The sequence below is a fragment of the Rhinocladiella mackenziei genome, assembly GCF_000835555.1.
Source record: "Rhinocladiella mackenziei CBS 650.93 unplaced genomic scaffold supercont1.1, whole genome shotgun sequence".
Taxonomy (NCBI): Eukaryota; Fungi; Ascomycota; class Eurotiomycetes; order Chaetothyriales; family Herpotrichiellaceae; genus Rhinocladiella; species Rhinocladiella mackenziei.
This window is the reverse complement of record NW_013550604.1, coordinates 4,065,389-4,093,160: the sequence shown is the minus strand read 5'-3', so window position 1 is coordinate 4,093,160 and position 27,772 is coordinate 4,065,389. Positions and strand designations below refer to the sequence as shown.

Below are 27,772 nucleotides of genomic sequence, written 5' to 3'. Positions count from 1 at the left end.
CACTCAAAATGCAATAGACCTGGTACCTCGCTCTGCACGACCCTCGTCTGATCAGTTTAAAATCCACTGACACATCTCAAACCAATTGAGACATCGCTGACGCGTCAGACACTATTATTGGATGCCATCTTGAGCGAGTTGAAAACACCGCGGCTGCTAAACAGAAAATGCCCGAAGCCTAAGCTTGCTTGGTTGCACACACGTCTGTGAGCAGACTGAATGCCAGCCAGCACTGGTATGCCGTGCATCGTTCGCCGACAACTCGGTGTGTCCGGAGTACCGACAGCAATCTCGATGAACAAGGGTGGTCCCATCCAGACTTTCAGATCTGTGAGAGGCCATGGCAGAAGCTCATGAGAAGGATGTGGTGGGCGACAAACTCATAACACGGGAGTCTTTGGACGCCCGCGTACGCGATGAAGCGGCCAACCTGAGAGAGCTACTCCACGAGGACCGAGTTCTTCAGATTCATGCAGGGAAGTTGATGCACCAGAACGCCCTACAGAACCTGGAGGAGAAGTACATCACGAGATCGGGGCAATTCATTTTGTCCCAGTGGTTCTTGGCTGGTGTTGCCTGTGGCTATCCGATAGCGAGAGGGAGCTGGAGAAAGACGTTAATACGCGCAGGTGTCCTAGGCTTCTGTATCTCTGCCGGCTTGCTGTGGAGTTCCTTTCGTCTTACCAAAGCTTTGTTCCATTGTCGATGGCCCATGCCCGAGACAGCCACTTGGAACGTCATGATCCAGCTACGCCGGTTCCTTGACCATGCCGACGGAAGCGACCAAGAGTACGTACATCGATTTGAGTTGATCTATGGGCGCGTTTCAAAATTACCTGTCCATTTGTTGCTGACGTTGTTGCAGGGCCCAGCCTCTATACCAAAAACCCCTTTATCAAAGACCCGTCGGCATCAGAGACGCCCTTCAAATATCTGTGTTTATTGAAAAGACCATGTACGCGCCACTGCCACTTCTTCAACGCTACATTTGCATCGTAGAATTGGAACCAGGGAAGTTCGAGGCTGAAATACGATGCCGCACACATATCCGCTTTAAGGACACTGAGTACGAGGCTCTGTCATACGTCTGGGGCGACCCCAAAGCAACCAAGTCCATCACAGTCGACGGCAAGGACTCGGAGATCTATGAGAATTTGGAGACTGCACTTCGCTATGTCCGACGTGAGGATCGGGGACGCTTGCTCTGGGTTGATGCCATTTGCGTCAATCAACATAGTGACACTGAGAAGAATCGGTTGGTTGCAAGAATGTCGGAGATCTACCAAGAAGCAGCAAAGGTCTTGGTATTTCTCGGTGATGGGCCCGATTGCTCGAGTCTGTTTGACTTCTTCGAAGCTATCGGAACAGCTACGGATGTCGATGCAGTGCTCGAGATGACGGATATACCAGCTGTGCTAGCTGAGTTCTGGCGACTACTCGAAAGGCCGTGGTGGTCTCGAGTCTGGGTCATCCAGGAGTTTGCATACGCACGAAAGGATCCGCTGATTGGATATGGCTACCGCTGGACGGATGCCAGAACATTCCGGGAAGGATTCGAGCTGCTTCGAGAAAGAATACAGGCCGATCTCCTCGCGACAGACAAGAGATCATACCCGAGCCTTCTTGGGCATGGGACTGAGTCGCTCATTGAACGCTGGAATATGCTTGAGATGAGGCTTTCGCACCTGCTTTGGCGCTCGCGATTGCATCCGGTTATGGGCAGAGTTTCTGACCTGCTGAGAGACACACGAAGATATCGGGCGACGGATCCACGGGACAAAGTGTTTGCCCTGCAGTCGCTTATGATGGAACCCTTTCGAACGGGTTTTCTCCCCGACTATACAAAGTCCACTAGCACCATTTACACCAGAATAGCAGCCTGTCTTCTGTGCATTCAGAAATGGGGCGACGTATTCAACTTGTTCCCCATCGGCACCAACGCAGATCTCCCGTCATGGGTGCCCGACTTTTCCGGACACCATACTGATGACAATGATAACCGGCTCTGGGTCAATACTCTGGCCACGAGTATCGGCGAACTCGAGTGCTCAGTGAGCGCAGCCATACTGGGCGTTCGAGGAATCGACTGCGGCGCAATAAATCAAATTGGGGATTTAAAGACTGTCCGGGACGGTATTGTTGGTTTGAATCCCAGAGGGGAGGCGTTCGAGTCTACAGAAGTGGTTTCAACGATGCTGACCGCCTTGCATTACCAAGACAAGGGACCGGTCACGGGCGAGCTACTACTATACCAGGTATTCGCAAGGGCCGGGCTCGGCCCTAACCAGCCACCCTTTATCACCACAGACGAATTAGCGGAGCTGAAACGCCAAATTTCTCCTAGCATAATGTCAACGATTACAAAGATTTTACTGCGCCAGCGAAGCTGGTCAATATTTCCGGCCGATGAAATGGAGAAATCCATTATTCAAAGCTTGAAGAATTTATTAAAGATGATTAGGGCGCGGAACAATGAGCGTCGTAAAAAGGAGCAGGCTGCAAAGGCCATGAGAGTGGAACAACAGCGGAATACGGGGCGGAGACGAACAGATAGGGATATCGAGCAAGAACTACGAGAGGAAAACTACGAAAACACCCAGAGCATAGTCCACATCGATCAGCACTGGACGGAGCTTGAGGACAAGATGCTAAGAGTGGATAGGGCAGCTATGAAGCCGGGTGATCCCCTCTCTGAGCATACCATCTTCACGACAGATTTGGGTTTCGCAGGGGTGGGACCGGTGAAGATCCAAGAGGGGGACCGACTTATGATCATACTGGGGATTCCCACGGCTTTCGTGGCGCGGGCGCACACTAGCAGCGACTCGGAAGAGGGTGAATATGTTCTTGTTGGCAAGGCTCGGGTAAGTGAAGAGGGCGTCCGGAGGGTTAAAGCTGGTATTGAGGATGGGTCTCTGGTGGACCGGAAAATATATTTTCGGTAAAAGCTTGATGGTTTTACTGCTCCAGCTTACTTTCCAGCTTAGTTGACTATTGTAGACTGGAATTTCTGTCATTCTATAACATGTTGGTCTGCTGCCCAAGTCGATCTGCTGCATTAAATTTGGGCTTGGGCTCATCAACCCTAGAGCAAGAGCATCTTCACACCTAGCGAAACGGGGAGCCATAGGCACGGTGATTATTTTTTGGATCATCGCGGAGTGGTTGGGCCGGTTAATAACGTAAGAGACTTCAGTTCCCCTTGACCATGGTCGTGCCGTGCCAAAGGCAAAATTGCTGGAACCCTGAGGTTACTCGAGGTCAACGGCTATGCAGGAATTGGCCCCCCAAGGTTTCCAGGATCGTAAGACTGGACATCCGAATTCGAACCCAGGCTGGGATCAAGATTACAGACATGACCACGGCTGGTTAGCGACTTGTTGCTCGTCGCTGAACTTCACGTCAATGGTGTCGAAAGCAAAGGCCGTATTCTGGCGTTTCAGGATTGCAGAGTGACTGCGGCCTTTTAGTTTGACAGTTTCCCCTGTTGTCTAGCAAAGAGCTGTCCGAGAACCCGCTCGTACGTTTTGAAATTCTCTATGCGAGAGCGATATTCCTTGGAATCGGTGACCTCGATACCAGGCTCCGCGTTCAGATGTGCCAAAAAGGAGGACACATCAACCTGACCATCCGACAAGGCCCATGACCAAGCCGGGTTGCGAAGTTTCCAGGAGCTGGAGATTTCATTTTCCAGAAGAGGCCAGCTGCTAAATCAACGGGTAAATGGTCCTCGGTTGGTCTTTTTGTGGTGAGCAAGACTGAATAGGAGCAAATTGCGACATTGCCAAACCAGCTTCCTCACGTGATTGGCCAACAACAGCGTCGGCAAAACAAACGACAGGTTCTGCGCCATTTCGGTACATTATTTACACCTCTCTCGTGAAGCAAAATGCTTTGATCTCGACATGGTGACCCCTTCCCACTTGCCGGAATTCATTTGAAGAAGAGCTTGTATTCTCGAGTTCCTCATTCTTCAGCCAACATCAAGCTGTTGGGATAAAGTGTCTGGCTGCAGAGAGGACAACCCATTCCTGGCGGTAGGGACCGCATCAAGGACGGTGAATCTGCTATCCATCGTGTTGAAGAAAACATTCTGACGCGTTGAATGGATCATGATCGTCCAGATCGCTAAATTTGAGAACCAGGACTCGCGAGAATGAGAACGGCTTGCAGCCATCCTCGGACATGTATGAGTCGTGTCTGAGGAGGCTAGTTTCGATGTAGTTCTTGCAGTGAAATTGAGATTACGATCGTGAAGGGATATGGCAGTACAAAAATGCATCGTGAGATAAGGTTTCCTTCTCCGTCTGCTAGCCCTAAATTCGTATCAGTATTTTCCTTACTGGTTCTCTGCTACCCAATCAAACCCAATGGCGAGCTGGATGCGTGAAGCTGCACCGTGCGTCCCGGCCTTCCATGAGACCGTGCCTCCAGTCTTATTGAAACTATCTGGAGGACACGTCTATGCTCACTATCATTGCATACATCACTATATTTCCCGCTGGCCTGGCGACTTTTGTTTTTGTGCCCGTCGGTATCCGGTGGATTTGGTTGGGATATCAACTTCAGGATATGCTTACCCTACACCTCGATCGGTATAGTAGTAGAAAGCACATCAACGACTGCTGAGTGATTGCCATGGAGCCAGCGCAGCACAATGAAACGTTTCTTGTGGACCGTTGCGGGAATAATGTGAGTGCGAAGCTGGTAAGAAATATTGAAGTATCATCAGTCGAGACAAACGTAAATTAGTCGTTGACTCCCTCGCAGTGGAGTATGGCTGATGGCGACAAGGGTCCGGAAACAACAAAGTCCCAGGAGCTCGCCTTACTTTGATAGCTGTACTTAGTCGCTGGTGTACTGCCAGCGTAGGTAGAGGCAAGGTATCCGCCACCTATATACTTACTGCTTGCAAGGAGCCTTCGCTCTCTAGGCGTTGAATCCATATTACACAGGGACGAACCCTGGCTGCATTCCGCATGTGTACAGTATATCTACTTGCTTCTGTAGGTTGTCTATTGTCTGTCCTGACTTCGGTACTCCTGACAAGTCTCGTCCTTGGCGGCATACAGCCTGAATGGGAGGCTATTTCGGCCCGCATTGAGGCCACAAATGCCAAAAGTTGATGAAAGGGACCTGGAAACAGTCCCGTCAAGTATTGCTAATTTTGGGTCTGGGTTTATGGAGATAAGGACGGCAGGATAGTGGGAGCAGGCAATGTTTAAAGCAGCATGGTCTCACGTGAGGACCGCTAAAGGAAACTTTTCCCAATGTTTGGATTTTGAATCTGAACAGTGCATTTATTTCCTGTGGTGCTATTGGGAGAAGAGAATCTTTTTTTCCCACATCGAGCGCCTATTTTGGGAGCTGACCTTGTCTCAGCTTCCATAGCTCCCCGCTGGTGGTAGGCAAGATGTCCATACCACGATGTGTCCGGATAGCTATTGAAGCGTGTCGACCTTGCAAGGTACGAGGATTCTCTCTACCCTATTTCATGTTGCTTGAAAATGAATATGTACCGTCCTCTTGCTATGGAAGAAAATGAAAGCCCCGAGCCAACAACGAAATGCTGATACAAGTCCAATGCAGACCGCTACCTCAACTCTCCATCTGCGCCCGCAGCCTCGAATAATACAATCCCACAGATCAAGACTATCTGCGCGTGAATTTTCTTCCAGCACACCTAAATACATCCCCCCAAAAGACATCACAGCCGGATTCCCCACCCCGGAACCGGGATCAGGAATAGTGCCCGACCTGAACAAAAATGAAGGGTTTTTGGACGATGAGGTCGAAGTCGACCCACCTACAGCCCCAAGACCCTCGTTGAAGGACGTCAGGGAAGCCGCGAAGAAAGTCGAACAGCGCCTACAAAATGCTTCCGCAACGAAAGACGCCTCTCCTATCGAGTCCGAGTCACGGCAAACACCATCTCAAGAAACATCCTCTGAACAACCTCTCAAACCGCTCGTTCCCCCCAATGTCCTCGCCGCGTACCGTACACCGCTCCGACACCCCATGACACATGGCATCCCAGTCGCCTCTCTCCAACTGCGGAGCTACAGCGTGCGCAATCTCGAGTTCTACGCCGACTTCGCTGTCCGCGCCGCGTACTATCTTGGTCTGCCCTGCACTGGACCAGCCCCTCTTCCACGGCGTACCGAGCGCTGGACCCTCCTGAGAAGTAACTTCGTGAACAAAAAAGCGCAGGAGAACTTTGAGCGGATCACGCTGAAGAGGCTGATAACCGTGTTTGACGGCGAGCCCAGCGTCGTTGAAGTTTGGTTGGCCTTTCTGCGTAAATGGCAATTCTACGGCGTGGGCATGAAGGCGAATGTGTGGCAATTTGAGGGGATTGGTATGTGCCTTATTCTTTTGTTCAATTCCACCCTCCTATCGCCCTTCCAACGCTAGAGACTACAATTTCCTCCCCCCAGGAGGGGGTCCATTGACTGATGCTAACATGGAAAAACTTTAGACGTCGCTGGTAAAATGGACCAGGAATTTATATCGCTGGAAAATGAACTCGATGATAAGTTGCGCCTGTTTGGCTTTAACAAACATGATGGCCAGCGCAATGATTTGGGTCGCTTGATGGATAACCAGGGCCATCGGCATGTTGGCATGGGTATGACCGAGGTCAGGGAGAAATCCAGAGTCTATGGAGACCCTTATTGACTCTTTCCACAATGCGGGGTTTGAGCTGGCGTGAGGTGGACATAAGTATCTTCCAGGTGACAATGTTGGGGAGAGAGCAGAACAGAAGTACATGCGTTCTTCCGTGGCATGGAAAGGACGTACAGCCTGGATCCAGACTCCTGGTACAAAAAGCAATCTCTATGAATATTTCCCGGCCGAATGTTGGATTGCACCACTACGGATATGCTCTCCTATGTATACATTGTATTTTCAAATGTACATTTTTCTGCCTTTAGCCACGCATCATATCTTACACAGGGACAAGAGAAGGATTCCCTAGCATGGGGTGGAAGAAGGATTGAGCACGCGATGCGCAATATGCCTTTCTCAATTATCGGTTACAAAGTATCGACTTCTCGGATATAAGGGCCAGCGTCAGGCTGAGTCCGAATCTGAGAAGACGACTCCGTCAGATTATACTCTCATGGGGCACCAGGAGTGCTAAACTGATGACGATACGCGATTTACACCTGACCCTCTTGCTTTGCCTTGACCTGCAATCTGCCCTTGCTCATGTTCGGACTTAAGCTTTCACGCATTGGTAGAAAAGAGTATCTCTCGTCAGAAGCAGAGAGAAGGAGGCATGGACAAGGTGTGTATATTCCATTCAGAGGGAATGCTGTATCAGGCCAGACAGGCAGCCCATATATAAAGTTTCCGATTTGGTTAACATCTCCGCGAATCAGGTGTTATATATCACATGTCGTCTCGTTCTACAGCGATTGTAGTTTTCTATGGCAAATAGATCCGGGGGATGCGGGTGATGTAGCACAACAAGTAGCAAGAAATCCGGCAGATGATCAGGAGTGGCGTGTGTAGAGCCGGCGAGACGCCGAATCGCCTCATGGTAGCCTTATTTCTAGAGAGTGGGTTTCTCCAAATGCGGAAGGATACCATTGCTGGATTTTTCTCTCACAAGTTTCGTAAGACCAACGAAATCAGCGTTGAAGAAAAATCTGGGTCTCAGCCTTATGTAAACTGAGTCCAGGAAGGCTGTGTGCCTGATTCAGAGATTTGTTCAGCCGATGCTCCACATCAAAATGCGACCATTAGTCAACATTCCTGACACTACTACCTGTGAGTCGAAGAAGGCAATTGACCGCAGGTGTCACTTGATTTGACTTGCTCCTGCAACAAATAGCGTATGTTCGATTTGGCGGGGAAATGGAAACAAGGCAGTGGAGGAGGAATGGATTCCGCGCTGCCTTATTGTCTATAGCTTTAATATCCACAGTACTTCCGTTCAAAAGCTGACACTCTTCGGCTTAGCAGTGGGGATTGGCCCATTTCGCGGGGGTGGCCCCAGATCTTGGCTAGAGGTTAGAGAAGCCGGCATGTCTGATTCGACGGCTGAACGACTTTGTTGGGCCATATGCTGAGTTGGCTCAGAGCGTACAGGGTGGAATAATTCCTCGGGGTCCAAGTTGAAGGGATGTGCCGAAAATATATCTCTTGCGTCTCACTGCCGAGTGATATCTGTTTTTCTCTTTCTGTCACCCCTTTTCTAGTGTAGTTCTTTGTATTGTAGGCTCGGTTGCCATTATGTCTCCGGGTCGATTGACTGAACAAGATGAATACGATTTCATCGTCTGGTAAGTCAACGGGATAGGTCTCAACATTCAACAACAAATTAACTTCGCTGTCCAAAGTGGAGGTGGTACATCAGGCTGCGTTGTCGCCGGGAGACTGGCCGAGGACTCAAATGCACGAATTCTCCTGGTCGAAGCCGGACCTCACAATAAAGACCTTGAGAATGTCCACATGGTTGGTGGTTGGTCGAAGAACTTAGACTGTGAAACAGATTGGAATCTCGTCACTACCCCCATGAAGGGCGTTGATGGCCGACGAGTTAAGCTCAGTCGAGGCAAATTTCTGGGCGGTTCTTCTGGTGTCAACGGAACACTTTGTATCCGCGGAAGCAAACAGGACTATGATGATTGGAAGTAAGGATGGATGAATCTCTTTTGTCTATATTGGCTAAGAGGCCCAGCCTTCCAGGATGGTCAGGTGAAGAAATGTTTGCATATATGCGCAAGGTCAGGCTGATCCACCAAGGTATTGAGGAGCTTGAACTGATGATATCTAGGCCGAGACATTCCACAATAAACCGTGGTTCCAAGTCGACGAAAAGGCACACGGCTATGATGGACCCCTCCACACAGAACCACACGATCTAGCACCAATATCCCAATTGTTGCTAGAATCGATGGAATCCATGGGAATGCCCCTGGTCCATGACATGTTCAGCAATGGGGAAACTCCACATGGCTGTGGCCATGTTCCTCGAACTCGTATGCTGCAGCAGACACGTGGCGTGTTGTTGAGTTCAAACTGACAGATCATACAGACCACAAAGGTATTCGAACCACAGGTGCTGACTTTGTGACAAATGACCACCACCGGGCCAATATCGACATTGTGGTCGAGACTCTGGTGGAAAAGATTAACTTCGAGGAGAGAAACGGTCAACCTGAAGCTGCAAGTGTGACTCTCGTTGACAAGAGTGGAGCGAAAAGAGACGTCAAGGCAAGGAAAGAAATCATTGTCTCCGGAGGTAGTTACGTTCGGGAGCTGCACAGATCATCTCTAACATTCCCAGGTGCATATTGCTCACCAGCAATCCTTCTTCGATCCGGAATTGGTCCCAAAACGGAATTGGAACAATTGAGCATCAAGTGCCTAGTGGACTCTCCAGGAGTGGGAAAGAACCTACTGGATCATCTCGTTCGTGATTGTGATCTCGTTCCCCGCTCCTGTCCTCTAACAACTTGACAGATTGTTTTCACATTTTATGAAACCGAGGAGGGATTGACGAATGACTATCTGGTGTATGGGAAGGCATACTCGGCAAAAGAGCTCAGCTGACAGAAGTTGCAGGTACCACGGTGATGCTGCCATGGCTGCGTATATGTTGTATAAAGAGAAGAAAGAGGGAATTCTTGCTACCTTCCCCTTTGGTTCTTTCGCTTTCGCAAGGCTTGATGATCGACTAAAAGATGAGCCATTGTGGAAAGAGGCAAAGAGACAACCAGGTCGTGATCCCATGGGATTAACTCCAAAGCAGCCCCATGTTGAGTTTTTCACCACCGAGGTTGGTAGCCGTCTCCCTATGTCGCATCTCGCTAACGTTTTGATAAGCTATACGGCGGCCCAAAACAATACGCTGATTTCCCTATCGGTGAGTTTCGATAAATGATAAGTACAGGACATCACTCACTGTGGCTAGACAAGAAACATGCCTTTGCAATGATCACCGAGCTCTTTTCACCACGATCGAGGGGAACGGTTACGCTGAAGTCCACGGACCCCTTCGAGAACCCAGTGATAGATTGCAACTATCTCTCCGACCCACTCGATCTGCTGGTTCTCACCGAAGGGTGTAGTCTAGGAAACGAGGTTGTCATGAAAGGAGCCGGCACCAAAAACGTCGTGAAAGGCTCCTGGCCTCCTAGTAAATACACCATTGACTTGCCACGATGCCAAAGACTAACCCGCATCTAGATTTGGCACATCATGCATTCACCAGTCGAGAAGAGTGGATCCCATATGTCAAACAGCACGCAACGACATGCTATCACGCCGCCGGTACTTGTAAGATGGGACAAAGTGATGATATGATGGCTGTGCTTGATGAAAAGCTTCAAGTCCGGGGAGTCAAAGGTCTCAGGGTTGCAGATTGCAGTGTGATGCCAACTTTGCATGGCGGCCATACTCAAATGCCAGCGTATGAAGAATCTCCTGGTGCGAAGTTGACGGTGACTAACGAACGCGCATTAGGTACGGAATCGGGGAAAAGGCTGCGGACCTGGTCAAGCAGAGCTGGATCAAGGCATAAGAATTCGTGGAATTAGACAAGAGCTCAAGGCCATAGAGGTAGCAGGCTGCGATTCACCAGTCATGTTTGGTAGATGAATGATCATGAATACGGTGGTCGAAGGTTCGGTGTTGAAACAGAGACAACGACTTGTCGTATTGACATTACGGAATTACCGTAATATACCCTCTATCGAATGGCCTTGGCAGGTATATTTCTGTACTGGATGTATTTAAACTCGCACGTCGTGCCATTGAGCTTTTCTTACTCCTCAACATTCTTCTTTGAAGCATCCTCATTGGCGTGCATTCTGTACGCGTACGCTCATTTGATTGATGCAATGTCCCTGAGTCTTCGAAATTCATTTGTGAGGTCTTTGTCGCCACGAAAAATCCAATTTCGCCCTCTCAGCAATAAGGCCAGCGGCACGTATGAAGAATGGAATGAAGGACCCGAAGTTGAGTGGGAGACAGAGCCAGACTGGTTAGAAGAATCCGATTCCGACGCCATTTTTCCTGACGCAAGAAACCGAAGGCGCAGGGTGAGACGAGTCTTCTCTGGAATTCAACCTACTGGAGTTCCCCATCTCGGAAACTATCTCGGTGCACTGCGGCAATGGAAACGACTTCATGACCAATCTCAAGATCCAAAATTGGCCGGCAATCACACGGTCCGACAATATTACTCGATTGTGGACTTGCATGCCTTGACCGCAGACACTCCACCCGCCGTGCGATTACGCCAAAGAAAAGAATCATACGCCGCTCTACTCGCAATTGGCTTGAGCAATACCGACAAAACGAGCGTTTTCTTTCAATCTGATGTAAGGTGTTCTGGTGATCACTCACCCAATCCATTTGACCAGTCTACAGGTGTCGTGTCATTCGGAGTTGATGTGGATTCTGAGCACTATTGCATCTACCGGTTATTTATCTCGAATGACCCAATGGAAGGTGAGGAAAATGCCAGCATTGTCTCTGCCAGTGTGCTGAAGGAGCAACGTAGAGCAAATTGAACCTTCCAGATAATGTCAATCTTGATAGTGATGAAGCAACAGCAAAGCTCAAGCTTGGGTTATTCTCATATCCGGTGCTTCAGGCCGCTGATATCTTGTTGTACAAGTCAGTCATCATCCGGAGAAGCCTGCCTGTTATTGCTAATGTTAAGCAGAGCGGACTTGGTGCCTGTTGGGCATGATCAACTGCAGCATATTGAGTTTGCTCGAACGTTGGCCCGGAGCTTTAACTCCCACATTAAAGAAAGCTGGGGTTCGACCATTTTCAAGATCCCTGCTCCCGTGTTATGTGCGGCTCCCGACCAACACCGTGTTAGTGGCTCCTGCTAACAGAAACTCAGCGCCGGCTCAAAGATTAATGTCCCTTAAAAAACCTACACAGAAGATGTCCAAATCCGACCCAGATCCGAAGTCACAGATTCTCATTACCGATAGTGCCGAAGAGATATACGCCAAAATCAAAGGTGCTGTGACTGATTCCACACCGGGAATATCTTATGATCCCGTCGAGCGACCAGGTGTGTCCAACCTGATTGACATCTTGAAATATACCACGAATTCCTCGGAACCATCCGAATTTATTGCACGAGACATGAGTTCTTTGAGCATGCGTGCCATGAAGGAGAAGGTCGCGTGGGAAGTTATTCAGGCGTTGCAAGGCATCCGCGAAAAGTTCTTGGATCTTATGCAGCCGAATAACGACCAGTTGTTTCGTGAGGTGACCAAAGGCGCCATAAAGGCACGGCGGAGGGCAACGGCTACTCTTACAGACGTCCAATGTTCTCTGGGATTACTCGCCCTTCATCTATCCGACCCTCGGAGGGGATTCGAAGTCGGGGGAATGGATGACGATTCAGACACTGCTCTTGACGTTGGGTGCGACGAACTTGTGGAACCCCAACGGAGAAGGACCAAGTCACCGGGATGAAATATATAATTTCACGATTGGAATAATCACGATTCCACAGGCAGGAATGTCAGTTGAAACACCGAAGGTGACGGTGTCGTGCATTTATGAGCATCCGTCCAAAGAACATATGGGAAAGATGCTCTGGACCAAAGAAGTTTGCGACAGTGAGGCTGTATTTGGGGGAGATCGAGGAGAATTGAATTGTATCTTTGAGGCCGGGATGTTCAGAGAAAGGGGAAACGCCAGGGTTACGTCATTTGGCCAAGCAAAATTAGCCATGTACAAATTGGAGGATACGAGCTCAACTCACCTCACAATAAATCACCTATTTCTCCATTCCACCACCTGTATACCTCTTTGTCTTTCCTCTTCGCTACTCTCCTCGTGCAATGCGCCGACTGCACGTTCCCCGTCCCAACGCTCCTTTATTCCGCCGACTCTTCTCCAACGTACAACCTCTCCGCGATGCCAACGTGGTTGAGCTTGCTTTCCACCGACACGACCCTCCCGACGTTACCACCGCCAAAGGTCCGCCGATAATCATTATGCATGGTCTCTTTGGGTCCCAGCGAAATAACCGCACCATGAGTAAGTAAGGACGTCTCCTTCTCCTTGCCCAAAGCCTGCATTTAACGGCCCACCAAAGAAGATTAACAAATTTGTGCACACTGTAGAGCCCTAGCGAAAGACCTCTCCCGACCAGTTTACACCGTCGACCTGCGCAACCATGGCGATAGCCCCCACAGCCCAGTGCACGACTACACGTCGATGGCCGAGGATATGGAACATTTCATCTCAACCCAAAAGATCCCTCGCCCCACACTGATTGGACACAGCATGGGCGCCAAGGTCGCCATGACCCTCGCCCTGCGCTCACCGGGGTCCTACTCGGCCTTGGTTCCCGTGGACAATGCGCCCGTGGACGCCGCATTGAAATCTGACTTCGGTACCTACATGACCGCCATGCGAGAGATCGAAGAGCACAGACCACGCATCCAACGACAGAGCGACGCAGACAAGATCCTAGCGAAATACGAAAAGGACATCGCTATTCGGCAGTTCCTGTTGACAAACCTGGTCAAGACTCCGCCCGGCGGAGTGCCGCATGTGCATCATGCAGGCGACCATCGCCATGTGCAGAAAACGGAGCTGCGCTTTCGGATACCACTCGCGACGCTGGCGAGGTCACTGCCTGCGATGGCAGACTTTCCGTTCAAAGAACCCGACACGGCGAGGTTTGAGGGACCAACATTAGTTGTGAGGGGAACGAAAAGCCATTATGTTGCTGATGAGACGTTGCCGGTTATTGGGCGATTTTTCCCGCGGTTTGAGCTGTTGGATTGTGATTGTGGGCATTGGGTTATGAGTGAGCGGTTTGAGGAGTTTAGGCAAGGGGTAGCGGAGTGGATCACAAGGGCTGTTGATGAGGAGTAGCAAGAAGAAGGAAGGAGTTCTTGGAGGAAAGAATTGCGGTGTTGTTGAAGAGAGATGTTGCATACCTACGCTGGGATAGAATTGGTACGCTGTTCTAGTGGGTAGAGCAGAGATAAGACCAGGGGATACTGCCGAACTGTACCAACATATAGATCCAGTCGAGGAGGGATAGCCTGATCACACAGACGGATTGATCAGACAGCAGAGACTGAAATTTTTCTAGGTTTTCAAATTGTAATTTTAGCAGTATGTTATGCCCAATGCTAAATCTAGCATAGTCCATCATTGATTTCTCTGCGCCTTACGGGCCCATTCATAAAAGCCCATAAAGCTTCCACGTTCCTCCTTCGGCTCTACTTCCCTCGACATGTGACGATGACCTTCATGCTTCTCAACTCAGGGCTCATCACTCCATGACATAGCTTCTTCTTGATAAGCTTCCATGTTGCTATCTTCATGTCCTTTATATCCTTTGTTGAGGACTTTTTTTTTTTATCTCTTTTTACTCCCTCCTCATTGATGCATATTCCCCCATCGACGCCTATTTCCACAATCCACACCATCACAAACGTTTTCGGTGTTTACACGCTATCCAACGGCGCAGGTTCCTTGAATTCCCTCTCGACCTTTTGACCTGAATCATCTTGTGTGCTCTCACCATGCAAACCGAGCAAAGCACCAAGATCAAACTTGGGCGCCTTGAGCAACTTGACTTTGCGAATATGGACGTTCTGCAAAGGGTAGATGCCCTGAGTACTCTTCTCGATCTCACGACCAATGACCTCGGGGATTAATTTGCCCGTGAGCTGAGCAAGGGTGACGGAAGTGGCCTCGCGCTGGATGATCTCTGTCATTTTCTTGCGGATGGCGCGAATCTGCGAGGATGCCGCGTATGTGGTCTTCTTGATCTGGTTGGGGCGGCGTTTGGTGAAGGCGATCGCGAACAGGCGGAGCAGGTAGTCGTCGGTCGTCTTAACGGTCACATTGGCCTCGATCAGGGTCTGCCACTTGCGAACCAGCGATCGCAGCTTGTCCGATGTAAAGTCCAAGCCGTGGAAGTTGGTCAGGCAGTTTTTGCCTTGTACCTCATCGACTCGGAGCTTGACTTTGCGAAATGCGTGGTCTTCATCGTTTTGCAGATCGGCCAGGCTGACTTCGAAGATCCGTCCTTTTAGAGCATCATTGGCTGATTTCAAACCAGTGGTGCGGTTGACGAGGGTCTTGCCGACACTGTTGTAAATTTGTAAGTCCACGTTTGTTTCTCTCCATTGGAATATTTTTCTTCTCGGGTCATGACGTACTCTCGCTGGTTGAAGGTGGATGGAGCCTTGATGGAGTACCAATCTTTTCGGGTGAAGGGATCTTGGGTTCTCTTCTTGAGACCCTTCTTGCCTTTGGAAAGGCGCTTGTTCCTGTAGAAAAGACGTTGTCAATTTCCCCTCCCAAGTTGAATCCTGCTGTGAGGAAGCCAACTTACTTGCCAACAGCCATGATTGCGACCCGTAGTCTATCTTTCGCAATGAAAAGGATAGATCGTCTCTTGTCGCAAGGTTTGCTGTGCGGTTGAATTGGCGGAGAGGTCAAGCGTGAAACTTTCCAGCAGCGGCTTGTGGGCAAAACACAGAACGAGAGAACTTCGTGTGGTCTTGGCAATTTCAGTCACGTGGGTGAAATCTTGGCACTGTGCGTCTCGCAGGTTTAGCGGCTACCGGGAACTTAGAGAAGCCCTGAACTTACCGTGGTTCATCTATCTTCTTTTCTACGCATCAACGCGTATTCATATTCTCGTACCGCTGAAGAGTCGGCTTGTTCTTTCATGTCATGGCTCTATCTAACCCATCGTATCGATTTTAGTCGCAGGCATCATGCGAGATCGCTGACTTCTACATCCATCCCAAGTCTCGTAGGATCATCACCTCATCTCATGCAATGCATTGTCTCACACGCTCATGTCCTTCATCTTATCTGCCACATTCTCCGCTGTTGGCATGTTGTGCTTTGGTCCACCGCCAGGAGCTCCATCGGCTTTCGCTTTCGCAGGCTGTTTTGTCTTTTGAGAGCTCGAATCCTTGGGCAACTCCTTGGTGTAGGGAATGATGTCAGGAGTTCCGGGTGGCATGTATTTTCTGAGCACCTCTGGTACCTCGAATCCATCGTCTTTCTGATAATTTTCCAGGAGACAACATAGAGTACGCTCCGTCGCGCACAGTGTTCCGTTGAGGGCATGAACATAGGTCTTCCTCGCATCGATGGCTCCTTTCTTCTGTCCGTAACGGATCTCGAGTTCTCGAGTCTGGTAGTCCGTACAATTTGAACAAGAGACTAATTCTTTGTATTCGCCCTGATAAGGAAACCAAGCTTCCAAGTCGTATTTCTTCGCCGCGGCGTTGTTCAGGGCCCCTGAGACGATCACGACCACTCGGTAAGGCAGTTTCAGAGATTGATAAAACTCCTCTGCAATGGTCTTCATGTCTTCAAGTGCCTGCCATGAGTCTTCGGGTTTGACAAATAAGAACTGCTCAACCTGCGAGTCATCAGTATGCCATCAGCCCTGGGAAATGGGAAACAATCGTCACTTTTTCGAACTGGTGTATCCTATATAGACCCCAAGCATCTCTGCCGTGAGAACCGGCCTCCTTTCTGAAACATGAGCTGTAACCGGCGAATCTCATAGGTAAATCTTTCTCAGTCAACCATTCGTCTGCAAGCATGGCGGATAAGGGTTGTTCGGAGGTTGCAATGAGGTACTTGTCTTCCGAGTCCTTGTCTTCAATGACCTTGTACAGCTCCTCGTCGAATTGTTCGAGTTGTGCTGTCTTGGCCATATATTCGGCCTTCATGAAGAATGGCGGTTGGATCGGGTCATAACCTTTGCTGACGAGGAAATGTATGCCATAATTGATCAGGGCTTGGTTGAGAAGAACGCCCCACTTCCGTAGGAAATAGCCTCGGTGTCCTACCAGTTTGACACCTCGTTCACCATCGTAGACCTCTGCGCGTGTCATGACTTCGTGATGTGAGAGACAGTCTTTCTTCTCGGGCGCGACGCCTTCAGGAGCCCACTTCTTTATAATCTCATTGAAATCCTAACCCGCTGTGAGTGTCTTGTCTGCATTGGAGCCGTGATCTTCTAACCTCGTTATCATTGACTGGTACCGATTCATGTACATAGTTGCCGATCAACTTGCACTTGCGATCTCTCAGCTTTTCCTTCTCTGCGGCCGCATCTTCAACGCTCTTCTTCTCCTTCTCGAGGTCTGCCTTCTCTTGAAGTAAGTGATCTGCGTCTTGCTTTGCCTGAGGATCGTCTCGTCAGTCTCGGGGGTTCGTAGAAGCAGTGAGTGTTCTCCACCGACTTTCTTTAGTTTGCCAATCTCTTTTTGTGTGGCATTGATCTTTGCGCCGATTTGTGTAGCTTTGTACCGCGCTATATCTCAAATTAGTTGCAAAATTCTCGCAGAGAACGACGTGACAGACTCTGATATGCATCGTTCCACAAGGCAATGACTTCGTCGACGACCTCTGTGGGAGCGTATCTCTTTTGCAAACTGTCGATGACTTTTTTGGGATCTCCTCCTCTGCAGGGTCGGTAAGCTAATGACTACCCGAGCAACTCGTGCACCTCTCACCTTGAGGTGATGAGATCTTGAACTTCGATCATGATGGCAATAAGCAATACAAAGAGGCAGAAGGAAAGGAACTAGATCTACCGCGTTGCTGCGAGTTGCCGGGGGGGGGGGGTGTGTTTTTCTTGACTGCACGTGTGGAGGACGCCCCTAAATGAAATATTCTACCCCACGAAACTTCGGAGCCTCGTGAGTCACTTCGAAATTGGCCAGCAACTTGTGTCGAATTTACATCTGGCAGACGCCCTCCCTAGCCAAACAGCCTTTTATCGAACCCTTTTTCGATTTGAAAGATTCGTCATCTGCTACGCCCGTCCAAAAGCTACTGCGTAAATGTGCGATAAGACCGGAACGAGGAGAACCCCAAGGATTCTGTTCCAATCAAATTCTTTTATGCTAAACCGTCTCATTTTTCCACACCGCATATGTCTTTGCTTGCGATTCTGCGAGGGCCCTGTCGAGGCGGCTAAATGATGACTCAGTGCAATGCGCAACCAAACCTATGCGTGGCTGTTCCTCTACCACAAGACGTATCCACAGCCTTGTCTCAAGATGTCTTTTTTGGAAGCGTTCTTACGCCTTCTGACCAGAGAAGAGACACCACCCAGATGGACTGAGAAATCAACCTTCAATGTACTCTGGAGATATGTGTCAACTTTCAAGGCACAGGGCCAGCAAGAAGGTAGAGAGAACATTGAATATTAACTGCTCAGTGCTGATATTTCAGATAGAAGGACTGCCAAAACATATAGGCAGTGTGGATTTCGAGCACCTTTCTCCCTCCGGCTCATTGTCCCAATGAACCTAGATGTGTCCCTGGATCGTACTCCTGTCTTTCCATTGGCCCAACTCAATGAGAACTTCTCTGGTTGTTCTCGATATCGTACTTGCTGACTGACTGTTGCGATACTCTTTAGAGCGATCATGCTTTCATAAGTGCGACATTTTTCTCGGGGTCGCAGAAAGCATCGTGAACTTCAATAAATGAATCCTGCAAGAAAAATAACGCGACATCGAGACACCCTTCTTGCAGGGAAGAATATCCCCGATTGCACCTGGCTTGCCTTTTAAGAGGCTACTTGAATGTCGCGTTGGCTTTTTCTTGACATCGCAATGCTCCCTTACCTTCATGCAGAGCTAATGGATGCGGCGGAGGCAGAACTTGATATACCCCTTTCCTTTTTCCTTTTTTTGGTGTTGAAACATGTCTCCTTAGTCATTTGAGCTTGATTGTTTCCATTGCTTTTGGAATCCTGTCATGACTGAGGCATCGAGAAGAGAGACCCAATTCTTTCTCCTGTGGCCGTACTGGTGATCCTCGGTGTGGAAAAGAGAAGCACTGTTAGTCGGTGCAGCGATCTTTCTCAACCTTTTTGAGCTAAACCATTTGGGGGACTTTGCCCCCGCTGCTTTTTTTCTCTGCTCAATGCTGCCCAAATCATTCGTCTCTCAAGTTGTTCTCTTTTCATTCATACTGATGATGAATTTGTCGATTGAGATTGGACGTGCAATATGACGAATGCAGGTCGGCTGCGGGACAAACACGACGATCTGAAATCGAGCTTGATCATCACAACAGGTTGGAAGAGGCGGACGAACCAGCCCTGGCTCATCTCTCCCCGTGACCAATTCACCAGCAGTGTAGTCATGATCGTCAATCATTCCCCCTTAACCCATCGCATAATAAAGCTAACAATGAGTACCAAACGATTGATAATACAAGACAACCCTCCATCTATCCTGACATGTGTCTCTCTATGGCCTTTTCTTCGAATCACAGCAATTCGGAAAACCCGCACAACGCCATTGACCCTATCCTATCCTATTGAGACACCCAATCAATCATGCAACGTCAGAAAACAAATTCGCCGAAATCATATATTTCCATTGACCATCCCCCCCAATTCATGTTGTATTCTCAATGAAACTCGTCAGGTATCTCATCTCTCATTCACATCACAACACATTTGCCTCCGCCAGCAGGTTTGTCGGGTTCTTGCGACTTCTCGATTTCGGCAATCATGAGCTCAAATGCTTTGGCCACATTGTAGTTGTTCCTAGCACTGGTTTCAATCCACCCACAATTCAGTTCTTGTCCAAGTTTTTGCCCTTCTTCAGCAGTGACCTTTCGTTGCTTTTTGGCGTCGACATCGTTCTTGTTCCCAACAATCATGATAGGTACCGAATCCGCTCCCTAGAGCAAAGGTCAATGACGGAAGTATAAGTTCGAGCTGGACGGATGCAGGAGCATACGAGGTGGTTCAACAACTTGTCCCGAATGATCCTGACCATATCGAATGATTGTCTGGAGGCAACCGAATACACAATCAGGTATCCATGGATGCCAATATACAGCTTCGAGTTCATAAGACTGTATTCATCCTAATCTTACATGTCAGCGAAGGTTTCTTTCCGGCTATGGCACGTCCGCCAAACCTGTCCCGCGGTGTCGATGATTTCTGTGAGAAACGTCTGGCCTTTGTAGACGATCTCATGGCTGAATGTATTCTCGATCGTAGGGTAGTAGCTTTCTACGAAATGGCCTTCGCAATATTGGACTGTGAGGGAAGATTTGCCTGCGCCGAGGTCAGCCTGTTTTCGCCCCCCGCAACCATCTTGTAGCACGCACCAACGGATCGACTACCCAAAATTGCGATCTTTCGCTGCTTGACCGAGGGAGCCATGGTTGTGTGGATGTTTGCAGGAGACGGAATGGTTGGCCCCCCAAAACCGGGTGTTGGTCGCCAAAGAAAATTGATCCAAAAAGTCAGAAAAAGCTTCGGGAATTTTTGGCCCAGTCCAAGCACGAATGAGGGAAAGTGGTAAAGAGATATGGTTTAGGTAGAAAGCGAGAGACAAGGCAATGCCATGGGATGGCCCCAGAATATGCGGACCAAATGAGCAAAGTAGTATGTAATGGCAATTCGAAAGGACAACGGCTGCTGCGGAGCTACAAGTTCCTGAGATAGGATGACCGTGAGCTCGAAGCACATGCAAGTCCTTGCAGTCGAGAGGGATTTACGCGTATGTGTAGCTGTTGTTGTTGTTCGTCGATCTGAAGATATTATCGTTGGGGCAAGGGCGGATGTTGGCCAACTTCACCGACATTTGTCGACAACCAGGACGACAGCATCTTGTCCTCTTTCTTGCTCGCCGCGCTGGTTCAGGCGTCAGAGAGAAATGAGTTGCAACCAGGAATCAACCCGTGGCGGGGAATTTTCGTCTATTGCCGCTCCGCAGCCAATCATCAAGCCTTCCGCCTCTCCTGACGTTTTCCATTTGCGCAACGGATGCGCAACGGATGAACCCCCAGCGTACCAACCATCGGCTAATCAGCTAGTCACTGGCTATGATGGATTGTGTCAGCGCTTGGTGTCTAGCAAACTAGTAAAGTATTCAAGGGGTTTTAAGACCCTAGCTTTCCTCTCTTATGCTCTGCCATCGAACTCGCCACGTTTCCAACCGTCATCGTATCATGCGATTTTCCAAAAAGGCCTGTCATTAAAAAAAGGTATCATGCCACCTGCAGCTTGATCGTCGCAAGGACAGCTGAGAATCGTGCCGTAAATCCTGATGACGGGCCCCCATCATCTCCAAGAGCAGTTTCAACCGTCTGCAGGTGGTCGACAAAAATATCTGCTGCCTCGAACAACTGTGAAAGTCCCTCCCCATTGATGGATTGTGAGATCCGCTGGCAAGCTCGCAAGTTCAAGCACAAGGTGCACAACAACGCCGAAATATAACCAAATGCCACCAAGATTTGTGTCTGATCGATGGTCAAGGCCTGAAATCGATTAGCATTGTCTTCTCCCTTCTCAATTTCCACGTACCTCAGAGGTTTGGTCAACATGGCTATTAAATATGGCCACCAGTCGATCAACCAGGCTCTTACCACCCGGGACCAACTCCAACATCTTCTCCCTGGCTGCATCTGCGCACTCGGCAAGGTTCAAGAGACAGCCAACTGCTAAAATGACAGATTCGAGCTGTGCATGATCAAACTCCTGCTCCCGGGCCGCGAGGCCCGCCAGCCGCAAGAAGTGGTCATCGATGACTTGGAAAACGGTCGTGATGAGTCTCCCATCCGTGAGTGCTTCGCAAATATTCGGTTCGTTGTTGCTTAGGCTCACAATTAGTCGAAGGCATGAGTGTTCGATCTGTGGTTGGTCATGGCGAGCACTGAGCATGACACCTGCCACGCTATCCCCGAGCTCGGGGACACGAAATGTCGATAGGTCATCCCAAGCCAATTGATGATTGGCGCAGGCAATCTCCAACAATGAGAGTAATAGTTGCACTCTTTCCACGTGATTCTCTCGTCTGCCATCTTCAACCACGTCCCCCGGGGTTTCCATGAACGTCGAGAGAATCTCATCAAGCAGCAGCGGAGGAAGCCTTGGAAATTCCTCCTTGAGATGGATCAGATTCCGCAAAGTTCCCTCAATGGATCTGAGGACGATCAGGCCGACGAAGAGGCCAGACTGCTTAGTATCTTTTGATCTTTGCTCCTCAAATCCTGTGATGTCTCTAACCAGGATTTTGGAGATATTCTGTGTTCGATATTTTGCCAAGTTAGACAGTGACCTTCGTTCTGAGATCAGTTGTGCGGGAGTGCGATATAGCGCCCTCAGAATCTGTGACAAGGCCTTGGGAGATGAATGCCCAGCAGATATCATATCCAGAAAGACTAATGCAATCAACGTAGCCGTAATGCCGTCCGTTCCCTCCTTCACACATTCCGTCAAGCGCTGAAAGTTACCAGAATCCTGGAAATGTCGCAAGAAAGTGAGGTCTTTGAGTTTGGTGATGAGTTGTAATAGGCCTTGGATGCGTAATGATTTCGACTCTGATTCGATATCTTCTAAAATGGTATGCAAGTCAAGGTCGAATTTCCTGATAGCGCCTCCTCTTCTTAATTCGTGAATGCTTTTGATCTGACTAAAACCCTCTGCTTCGTCACCATCTTCCATGTCCAGTTCCATATGTGACGCTAAACTAGTGAAAGATCCTTGCTGAGAAAAGGTTGGTTGTGACGAAGAATGGCTGTCCAAGCTGTCCACCATGTCGCTAAGGTGGGACCGTTGCCTTGCATAAGTTGCACGCTGGCGAGGTGGTGGGCCCACAACTGGTCCTCCTGGGGGCTGGTTATCCGCGTTTGAAGTGCCCGACGAGAAATCCACATGGACGTTACGAGGTGAGGCTGTGCCGCTAACAGGTTGGCTGAGAGAAGGCTTTGACATTTCTTCTGAGAACAACGGGGGCCCCGCTGTTGCTTTGTCCATACTCTGGGCGCGAGGGGCATCCAGTCTATCAATAAGCCTCGTCCGGCCTCTGCGTGGGCCCTGGACAGGAGGTTTCGGCTCTGTCATTTCTTCATCAGAAGTGGAAATTTTAAAATTCGGCGAATGGATCTCCGGTGTCAATCTCAAAGACTTCATCTGGAGTTCACTGGGGCTTGGTGAATTCACCACGCCATCATCTGAAACATCTCTTTTCCGCTTTGGAGTGCTCTGGCGTGACAAGCGTGATGGGATGGAGTCATCTGAAAGTTGTGCAGAAGAACCACTGCTAACTCGCTGGATTCTGGGGCGTGACATTTTCCCACGAGCACTTCTGTCTGGTCTTCTCAGCATTCGTGTGCCTTCCCTTTCCGTCGGTGCTTCCGGGGCGAGCTTCAATCTACGGGTCCTTTTGTTCGACTTTGTGCTTCCTGTAGCTTGCATTGCGCTGGAAGTCTTCGAGGAGGCCCTTTGCATTTCCTTACTTCCACCTAGATGGCGCGAGGTCTTTGTCATCGTCGGCTGTCCTTTCAATGCTTTTTGGAGTGTTGATTCAACATCAAATCTTCCGGGTCTAGGACCATTCTTTGTCTTCAATTCATTTGGTATCACTTTTCTCTTCTTTGAGGGCGGCCTGGCTTTGATTCTCGATGTTTCGTCCTCGGAGGATTGGATGTCGAACATTGACAGTTTCGACATCTCCTTCGGCGACAATGGCGGTGAACTGTTTACGCTCGAAGACGTAGTTTTGCTTGTTTCTGTCTGATCATTAGAAATAGATTCCTTTGCTTTTCCAACTGCGCATTCAGTCTGTCCGCCTGAAGATGTGTCGATAGTCTGCTCTGGTAGGGTTGGTGCCGATAAATCCGTCGTTGAGCGCTTTACGTCGTGTGATGGTAACGCACCGGCATCAAATAGATCATGGACGAAAATCTTCCTCGCCCCTTTGCCATATGTATTCATCTTCCGACGCGCTGCTGGGAAGTCCATGATGGCCGTAAAAGAGTGGTCACCTCCACGATTATTCTTCATTCAATCCTCTCTTTCTCTTATCTTAGAGCAGGAGCGCATTCGGAGATGTTGTGTTCGCGACATGTCGATAGGCTGTCATCATGGTAGGATACATTGCTCAATACAATCTTGAAACATCGCTGCAATATGAATATTGGTCTTGCAGGAGGTGGGGAAGAAAATTGTTGAAATATGCCGGCAAAATAGTCTCCCAGGAGTTGACCTGGATTTGGTTACATGCGCTCGGTCGCCAGGGATGAAAGATGCGGAGTGATGTCAAGCATAAACAAAATGTTCTTTCGCTTGTTGCGAAGTGGGGAGACAAATTGTCACCCCAATGGGTCCGGCGGGCTGCAACCTGCGCTGCTAATGAATGCATTATCTTTGGCTGACGACCTCGTACTCCGTCAGCTTTTTGCAAAGAGGCACCCTCTCCGGGGTTGTCTTCACTTGACCTGCAGTATGCGTGCGTGAAGCTTTCTTGTATCCAAGAATATCGTTCCAAACAAACGATCCCAAGTGACTGTCCAGCCACTGTCCAATCACGATCAATCACGCACACGGCGCCAGACAAGAGACATTCCTTGGAACGGGTCTTTGCATTGAACTCTCTCCTCGGTCACGCGAACACCCGGAACCTCCTCTCCTACTGGCGAGCGAGCTGTCTTATTCTGCAGACCGTCTGAGATCGATGGCATCGGCTCCGCGCACAAACGGGGTGCAATCGCCCGCGGTGGGAGTTGGACCATCTTATCGTCCTGCGGAAGAGAAGCCAACAGCAACTGTGTCGAGAGATGTGCCGTATGAGAATGTTCATGTACTTCCTCAAACGCCACAGCTCATTGCTCTGCTTACGTGGGTGGACTGTGTATCTCATGGTGCGGGTCGAATGCTAACAATTTTCTCAAGCATGATCCGCGACAAAGAAACCGACCGAGCTGATTTTATCTTCTATTCCAATCGTATCATCCGTCTCCTGGTTGAAGAAGGCCTGAATCACCTGCCAGTCGTAACGCATACGGTCACATCTCCCGTGGGGAAGGACTATGTGGGCGTGAAATTCGAAGGCAAGATATGTGGTGTTTCTATCATGAGAGCTGGCGAGTCAATGGAAGAAGGATTGAGGGAATGTTGCCGGTCGGTCAGAATTGGCAAGATCCTGATTCAGCGGAATGAAGAGACCAGCAAGCCAAAACTCTTCTATGAAAAGCTTCCTCCGGATATCAAGAGCCGATGGGTATTGCTCCTTGACCCGATGCTGGCTACTGGCGGCAGTGCCATCATGGCCGTTGAAGTTTTGAAGAGCAAGGGCGTCCCTGAAGAACGAATCCTGTTCTTGAACTTGATTGCTAGTCCTGATGGCATCGAAAACTTTGCAAACAAGGTTCCAAAGGTGAGGGTGGTTACGGCCTTCGTGGACCAAGGTCTAAATGAGCGAAAGTAAGTCATGACTCTCTTTCATTTCTATTCCGATGCTGGGAAGCTAAGTTATGTAGCTATATTGTCCCTGGCCTGGGCGACTTTGGTGATCGCTTCTACACTCTTTGAATCATGAAGGTTTTATAAGGTCGCAAGGATTCACGGGCCATTTGCATTTCCATCTGTGCTACGATTTCATCAGCTGAGCTCAGGACATTCCAAGAATGTATAACGATGGAGGAGTCAGCCTCGCCCGAGGCATCAGCCCTGGACCTTGAACTACCACAATTTCTCCATTGGTTAGAATGATCCAGGATAAGGGAACAACAGGTCAAGCCAAGGGGGCATGGATCTCCATTTTGGCTCGGAGTATCTCAATATAACATGGCAGCATCGGCCAAACACTCACAACAATGAAAGATGCCGGGGTTCTTTGAAGCTAAGAACATTCAGATCCCCATACAGTCGACACACAGAAGGGAGTTCTTGAGAACGTACTTTCCATCATGCTACTAAGGACGAATTCCTCAGATGAGCTACTCAATATGCCAGATGCATTCTAACCCAATCAAATTCTTTATAGCTCTTGTTTTCTGTGTCCCCTTTTTCCTATATTCCGTTTTTGCTGTTGTTGAATCAATTATGTGTCCTGATGTTGAAGTCGTTCTCGACGAATAACACATCACATTTTTCCAACCCCTCCCAAAAAAATAAGAACCTGGGATAAGCTGTAAGCTAGTTGGAAGCCGGCCTTCTGTCGAATTAAAATGCTGGATCTTCAAGAAGTCTGGATCGACATCGTTAAAATCTAGCATCTTGGGTTTTTCTTTTGTGGTCTATGTTTCCCATCATCACTCGTTTTGTTTTGCATCTTACCTCATTTCAATTCCACAAAGCACTCCTAACACCATAACGTTGGTTATTTGGCGAGGCATGTCCTTACTGTTTTCAACCCCAGGAGGATAGAGGAGTGCCCGTTCGTTAATAAAGAATCCTGGTGATGATCCTGGCACTCAGGCTCTCCAATTCACGATACAGCTCCGCGATCTCAGTTTCCTTGACATTGCTAATGTCGGCCATGAGGTAGGCGACGTCGCCGCGGGAATCTGTCATTTGCTTGTCGACATTGTGGTCGCCGAGGATCTCGTTGACGCGGCGCAGCACACCAGGGACGTTCTGGTGGATGAAAATGACGCGGGCGTGGTTGGGCTCGTCCATAGTTAGGCTGCGCAGGCTGACTTCGGGCATGTTGACGGCGCCGACGGTCACGCCTTCATTCACGTACCGGACGAGTGCCTCCGCCACTTCGACCCCGATTGCGGACTGGGCTTCTTCCGTCGACCCGCCAATGTGAGGGGTCAGGATCAGATTCTTGAGAGACCGTAGGTCTTCGGCCCAGGAGTTGAGGTTGCTGGTGAAGTAGTCGCCGTTACCTGCGGGTTCGGCCGGGTAGACATCGAGGGCGGCGCCGGCGATCTTGCCGGCTCGCATGGCGTCGATGAGGGCCGGGATGTCGACGACAGAACCCCTCGAGGCATTGATCAGGTAGCTTCCTTGTTTCATGGTACCGAGCTCGTGTGCGCCGATCATGTTCATGGTCTCTGGCAGCTCAGGGACATGGCACGTCACGAAGTCTGCGTGCGAGAGTAAGTGGTCGAGCGTAGGCACTTGTCGAGCTGTGCCCATGGCCATCAGGTTGACAATGTCATAGTAAATGACGTTCATGCCCATGGCTTCTGCAAGCACCGAGAGTTGAGATCCAATGTGTCCGTAGCCTATGATGCCGAGTGTCTTGCCCCGGATCTCCCAGCACTTTGCCGAGACTTTGTTCCAAGTTCCCCGGTGCATCTCATTGCTGCGGTCACCCAGTTGACGGGCCAATGCGATGATTTCGCAGATGACTAGCTCGGCGACGCTGCGGGAGTTGGAGAAGGGAGAGTTGAAGACACAGATCCCGTGAGAGGCGGCATATTTCAGGTCAACTTGATTTGTTCCGATGCAGAAGCACCCGATCACAATAAGGTTCTTTGCAGCGGCGAGGACGCGAGAGGTAAGTTTCGTTTTGCTGCGAATGCCAATGACATGAACGTCTCTGGAGCAAAAACGGTCAGAGATTTCTCAATGAGACGCGGACAAAGAGGGGTCCGGACATACTTTATTTTCTCAATCAATTGATCCTCGGGTAAGGAGGACTTGAAGAACTCGACTTGGTACCCCTGGCCCTGTAGAATATCTCTGCCCGTCTGGTTGACATTTTCCAGCAACAGGATCTTGATATCTTGTTCTCGAAACGGCTTCAGGTGTTTTGGCATAGGCCCAGTCGTTGTTCTTCTCAAGTTGGGCGAAGTGCCCTCCATACCCATCGACATCTTGCGATGGTGGAAGGTATCATGAGGAGAGGTACTCAAGGACAGACTGCGGGAGACTTCTCGATGCAGGGTATTCTCGCCATTTTCCTGGATTTTAATGTTTTCGGTGAGGGCCGAGGCAGGCATAGCTGAAGAGAGGCTTGGGAGAGACTTCGTTGAGCGGTAGAGTAAGAGGTGAAATGGATCATATAGAAAG

General features: G+C 49.5%; 11 protein-coding genes across 11 annotated transcripts; 6 read left to right on the top strand and 5 right to left on the bottom strand.

The window, feature by feature from the left end:
• Positions 1-340: 340 nt before the first annotated feature.
• Positions 341-2,945, top strand: Z518_01442 (uncharacterized protein; the record flags this gene model as incomplete). The annotated part of the gene is made up of 2 exons (XM_013422042.1): positions 341-789; positions 866-2,945. 2 exons carry the CDS (start codon positions 341-343, stop codon positions 2,943-2,945), a joined length of 2,529 nt encoding a protein of 842 aa, XP_013277496.1.
• A 2,596-nt stretch (positions 2,946-5,541) lies between these two features.
• Positions 5,542-6,678, top strand: Z518_01441 (ribosomal protein S10; the record flags this gene model as incomplete). Its single annotated transcript, XM_013422041.1, has 2 exons — positions 5,542-6,358; positions 6,479-6,678. The coding sequence occupies 2 exons, from the start codon at positions 5,542-5,544 to the stop codon at positions 6,676-6,678; spliced, it is 1,017 nt and encodes a 338-aa protein (XP_013277495.1).
• A 1,563-nt stretch (positions 6,679-8,241) lies between these two features.
• On the top strand, positions 8,242-10,534 carry Z518_01440 (uncharacterized protein; the record flags this gene model as incomplete). The annotated part of the gene is made up of 12 exons (XM_013422040.1): positions 8,242-8,291; positions 8,349-8,642; positions 8,690-8,735; positions 8,786-8,990; positions 9,047-9,256; positions 9,299-9,423; positions 9,475-9,527; positions 9,577-9,790; positions 9,838-9,877; positions 9,926-10,150; positions 10,201-10,423; positions 10,477-10,534. 12 exons carry the CDS (start codon positions 8,242-8,244, stop codon positions 10,532-10,534), a joined length of 1,743 nt encoding a protein of 580 aa, XP_013277494.1.
• Positions 10,535-10,853: 319 nt separating this feature from the next.
• Z518_01439 (tryptophan-tRNA ligase) lies at positions 10,854-12,456 on the top strand (the record flags this gene model as incomplete). Its single annotated transcript, XM_013422039.1, has 5 exons — positions 10,854-11,336; positions 11,386-11,466; positions 11,519-11,634; positions 11,684-11,817; positions 11,870-12,456. 5 exons carry the CDS (start codon positions 10,854-10,856, stop codon positions 12,454-12,456), a joined length of 1,401 nt encoding a protein of 466 aa, XP_013277493.1.
• A 371-nt stretch (positions 12,457-12,827) lies between these two features.
• On the top strand, positions 12,828-13,872 carry Z518_01438 (uncharacterized protein; the record flags this gene model as incomplete). Its single annotated transcript, XM_013422038.1, has 2 exons — positions 12,828-13,030; positions 13,113-13,872. 2 exons carry the CDS (start codon positions 12,828-12,830, stop codon positions 13,870-13,872), a joined length of 963 nt encoding a protein of 320 aa, XP_013277492.1.
• A 581-nt stretch (positions 13,873-14,453) lies between these two features.
• On the bottom strand, positions 14,454-15,363 carry Z518_01437 (40S ribosomal protein S1; the record flags this gene model as incomplete). The annotated part of the gene is made up of 3 exons (XM_013422037.1): positions 14,454-15,102; positions 15,174-15,284; positions 15,350-15,363. The coding sequence occupies 3 exons, from the start codon at positions 15,361-15,363 to the stop codon at positions 14,454-14,456; spliced, it is 774 nt and encodes a 257-aa protein (XP_013277491.1).
• A 448-nt stretch (positions 15,364-15,811) lies between these two features.
• Positions 15,812-17,533, bottom strand: Z518_01436 (serine-tRNA ligase; the record flags this gene model as incomplete). Its single annotated transcript, XM_013422036.1, has 6 exons — positions 15,812-16,396; positions 16,449-16,958; positions 17,008-17,169; positions 17,229-17,299; positions 17,350-17,450; positions 17,502-17,533. 6 exons carry the CDS (start codon positions 17,531-17,533, stop codon positions 15,812-15,814), a joined length of 1,461 nt encoding a protein of 486 aa, XP_013277490.1.
• Positions 17,534-19,449: 1,916 nt separating this feature from the next.
• On the bottom strand, positions 19,450-20,182 carry Z518_01435 (uncharacterized protein; the record flags this gene model as incomplete). Its single annotated transcript, XM_013422035.1, has 4 exons — positions 19,450-19,692; positions 19,752-19,880; positions 19,935-20,074; positions 20,128-20,182. The coding sequence occupies 4 exons, from the start codon at positions 20,180-20,182 to the stop codon at positions 19,450-19,452; spliced, it is 567 nt and encodes a 188-aa protein (XP_013277489.1).
• Positions 20,183-21,012: 830 nt separating this feature from the next.
• Positions 21,013-23,767, bottom strand: Z518_01434 (uncharacterized protein; the record flags this gene model as incomplete). Its single annotated transcript, XM_013422034.1, has 2 exons — positions 21,013-21,282; positions 21,329-23,767. The coding sequence occupies 2 exons, from the start codon at positions 23,765-23,767 to the stop codon at positions 21,013-21,015; spliced, it is 2,709 nt and encodes a 902-aa protein (XP_013277488.1).
• A 712-nt stretch (positions 23,768-24,479) lies between these two features.
• Z518_01433 (uracil phosphoribosyltransferase) lies at positions 24,480-25,336 on the top strand (the record flags this gene model as incomplete). The annotated part of the gene is made up of 3 exons (XM_013422033.1): positions 24,480-24,643; positions 24,698-25,228; positions 25,285-25,336. The coding sequence occupies 3 exons, from the start codon at positions 24,480-24,482 to the stop codon at positions 25,334-25,336; spliced, it is 747 nt and encodes a 248-aa protein (XP_013277487.1).
• An 852-nt stretch (positions 25,337-26,188) lies between these two features.
• Z518_01432 (phosphoglycerate dehydrogenase) lies at positions 26,189-27,702 on the bottom strand (the record flags this gene model as incomplete). Its single annotated transcript, XM_013422032.1, has 2 exons — positions 26,189-27,299; positions 27,362-27,702. The coding sequence occupies 2 exons, from the start codon at positions 27,700-27,702 to the stop codon at positions 26,189-26,191; spliced, it is 1,452 nt and encodes a 483-aa protein (XP_013277486.1).
• Positions 27,703-27,772: the final 70 nt, after the last annotated feature.